Raw genomic sequence first — 2,170 nt, forward strand, 5'->3', positions numbered from 1 at the left:
CGGAGCGGCTGGGCCCGTGAGCCATGGCTGCTGAGCCTGCGCGTCCGGAGCCTGTGCTCCGCAACGGGAGAGGCCGCAACGGAGGGAGGCCCGCATACCACAAAAAAAAAAAAAAAAAAAAAAAAAAAAAAATGCATCTGTTGAGCTGTGTCGTATTTTAACTGAAGCACGGTTCACGGGCTGAGCGAATGCTCAGGAAGGTTCAACCAGGTGTTACTGGAAATAGGTGCTGAACTGCAACTGCAGCTGCCATAAATCAGGCTGGAGCCGACAAGCAAATCCCCCAAAATAAGAGATTACCAAGACGCACTCCCTGCATCTGGAACCGAAGCTTCGAACATAAGGTGTGGTGAGGTTTTGTTGTGTTTTATATGAAAAGTACTTAAAATTTATTTTGCTTACCATCTGCTTGCGCCTATCCTGTGACTATCAGTTTGGTCTAGCAAAGATTCGAAAGATGGCAAGGCATACCAAAAATCTGCAATATTAATTTCGCTAAAATCTCACCACAAGCTGCCTTGGAAATAGGGTATCAGCCTACACCATACATCCATTTAAAAATGACTACAAGATTAATGACTTGTCCTGCACTGATTTCCTCCTATTAGCAATCAGTGGGTCTGCCCCATCTGTCATTTCGCTGGAAAGAAAATGTGTGTTTAATTTGCCAGTAACTTCTAACTTGGCTTTGTAAAGGGAGCGACGCACATACATTTGGTGACAACGCCTTCCAAGTGAATGATATTTGGGTGGTCAAACTGTCCCATGATGCTGGCCTCACTCAGGAAGTCCCTCCTCTGTTTGTCTGTATAACCAGCTTTCAATGTCTTGATGGCCACGTAGATTTCTCTTTTGCCAGGCACTTTGAGACGCCCACTGCATACTTCACCAAATTCACCTTTGGAAGAGAAAAAGAATTGACTCTGAACCAGAAACATGTTCAAGGAGAAGGAATAACAGCCAACAGCTAACATTTGTTGAGTGCTTATTTATACACTAGGCACTGTGCTGGTGTTTTACGTAGATCAAGGAAATTTCAGGTACACAGATGTTCACATATATAGGCACATACAATACATTCTAATGTATTTATAGAATCCACATACATATATTTAATATCCACAAAGAAAATAGGCTTATAGACACAGACGCTTACCAACTCCTATGACTTTTTCAATCTTAATGCAGGATGCGTCTATTTCTTTGGCAAATTCTCGAACTGCTTGGTTGGGATCTTCGTACGTAAAGGGATCCACGTAAGTTCTAACACCTGAGTAATAAACATGCAAAAGGTTGGCGGAACACTTCTCAGGAACCACTAATAAACTGAAGTTCTCTGGGTCTAAAAGTATTCAGCACAAAAAAAATTTTCTTAGCATGAGAAAAATACTTAGCGTAAACATAGGAAAATGTTTAAATTCTTGCTCTGGGTTTCGTTAGTGGGTAAACAAGAATTGTTTGCTACTTAAGAGGCTGTAGCTCTACTGAGTTCCTGGAATGTTTTCACACTTCAGGGATGAAATTTTAAAAACAACCTATCCCGTGGAAGAAAAGAGAGTCTCTATAAGGAAATTTGGAATGTGTTATCTAAATATTGCTGTCCCAAACGCTGGAGAGGGTGTGGAGAAAAGGGAACCCTCTTGCACTGTTGGTGGGAATGTAAATTGACACAGCCACTATGGAGAACAGTATGGAGGTTCCTTAAAAAACTAAAAATAGAACTACCATACGATCCAGCAATCCCACTATTGGGCATATACCCTAAGAAAACCATAATTCAAAAAGAGTCATGTATCACAATGTTTATTGAAGCTCTATTTACAATAGCCAGGTCATGGAAGGAACCTAAATGTCCATCGACAGACGAATGGATAAAGAAGATGTAGTACACATATACAATGGAATATTACTCAGCCATAAAAGGGAACGAACTTGGGTCATTTGTAGAGACGTGGATGAATCTAGAGACTGTCATACAGAGTGCAGTAAGTCAGAAAGAGAAAAACAAATATCGCATATTAACGCATATATGTGGAACCTAGAAAAATGGTACAGATGAACCAGTTTGCAGGGCAGACTGAGACACAGATGTAGAGAACAAACGTATAGACACCAAGGGGGGAAAGTGGGGAGGGGGGTGGTGGTGGTGGGATGAATTGGGAGATTGGGA

At 41.5% G+C, this 2,170-nt stretch overlaps 1 protein-coding gene across 3 annotated transcripts in view; it reads right to left on the bottom strand.

Moving 5' to 3' along the window:
* Positions 1–2,170, bottom strand: part of EPHA4 (EPH receptor A4) — a 135,174-nt gene that overhangs the window by 13,964 nt on the left and 119,040 nt on the right. For 2 of the 3 annotated variants that reach the window (XM_007101339.3, XM_055090146.1), the window contains exons 10-11: positions 1,157–1,270; positions 713–898 (exon numbers count right to left, since the gene is read on the bottom strand). In XM_007101339.3, the coding sequence (XP_007101401.1) occupies positions 713–898; positions 1,157–1,270 (300 nt within the window). Of the gene's footprint in view, positions 1–712; positions 899–1,156; positions 1,271–2,170 lie in introns of those variants that run through there. The other variant, XM_055090147.1, reaches the window with a different exon arrangement.

The sequence above is a fragment of the Physeter macrocephalus genome, chromosome 2, assembly GCF_002837175.3.
Source record: "Physeter macrocephalus isolate SW-GA chromosome 2, ASM283717v5, whole genome shotgun sequence".
NCBI lineage: Eukaryota > Metazoa > Chordata > Mammalia > Artiodactyla > Physeteridae > Physeter > Physeter macrocephalus.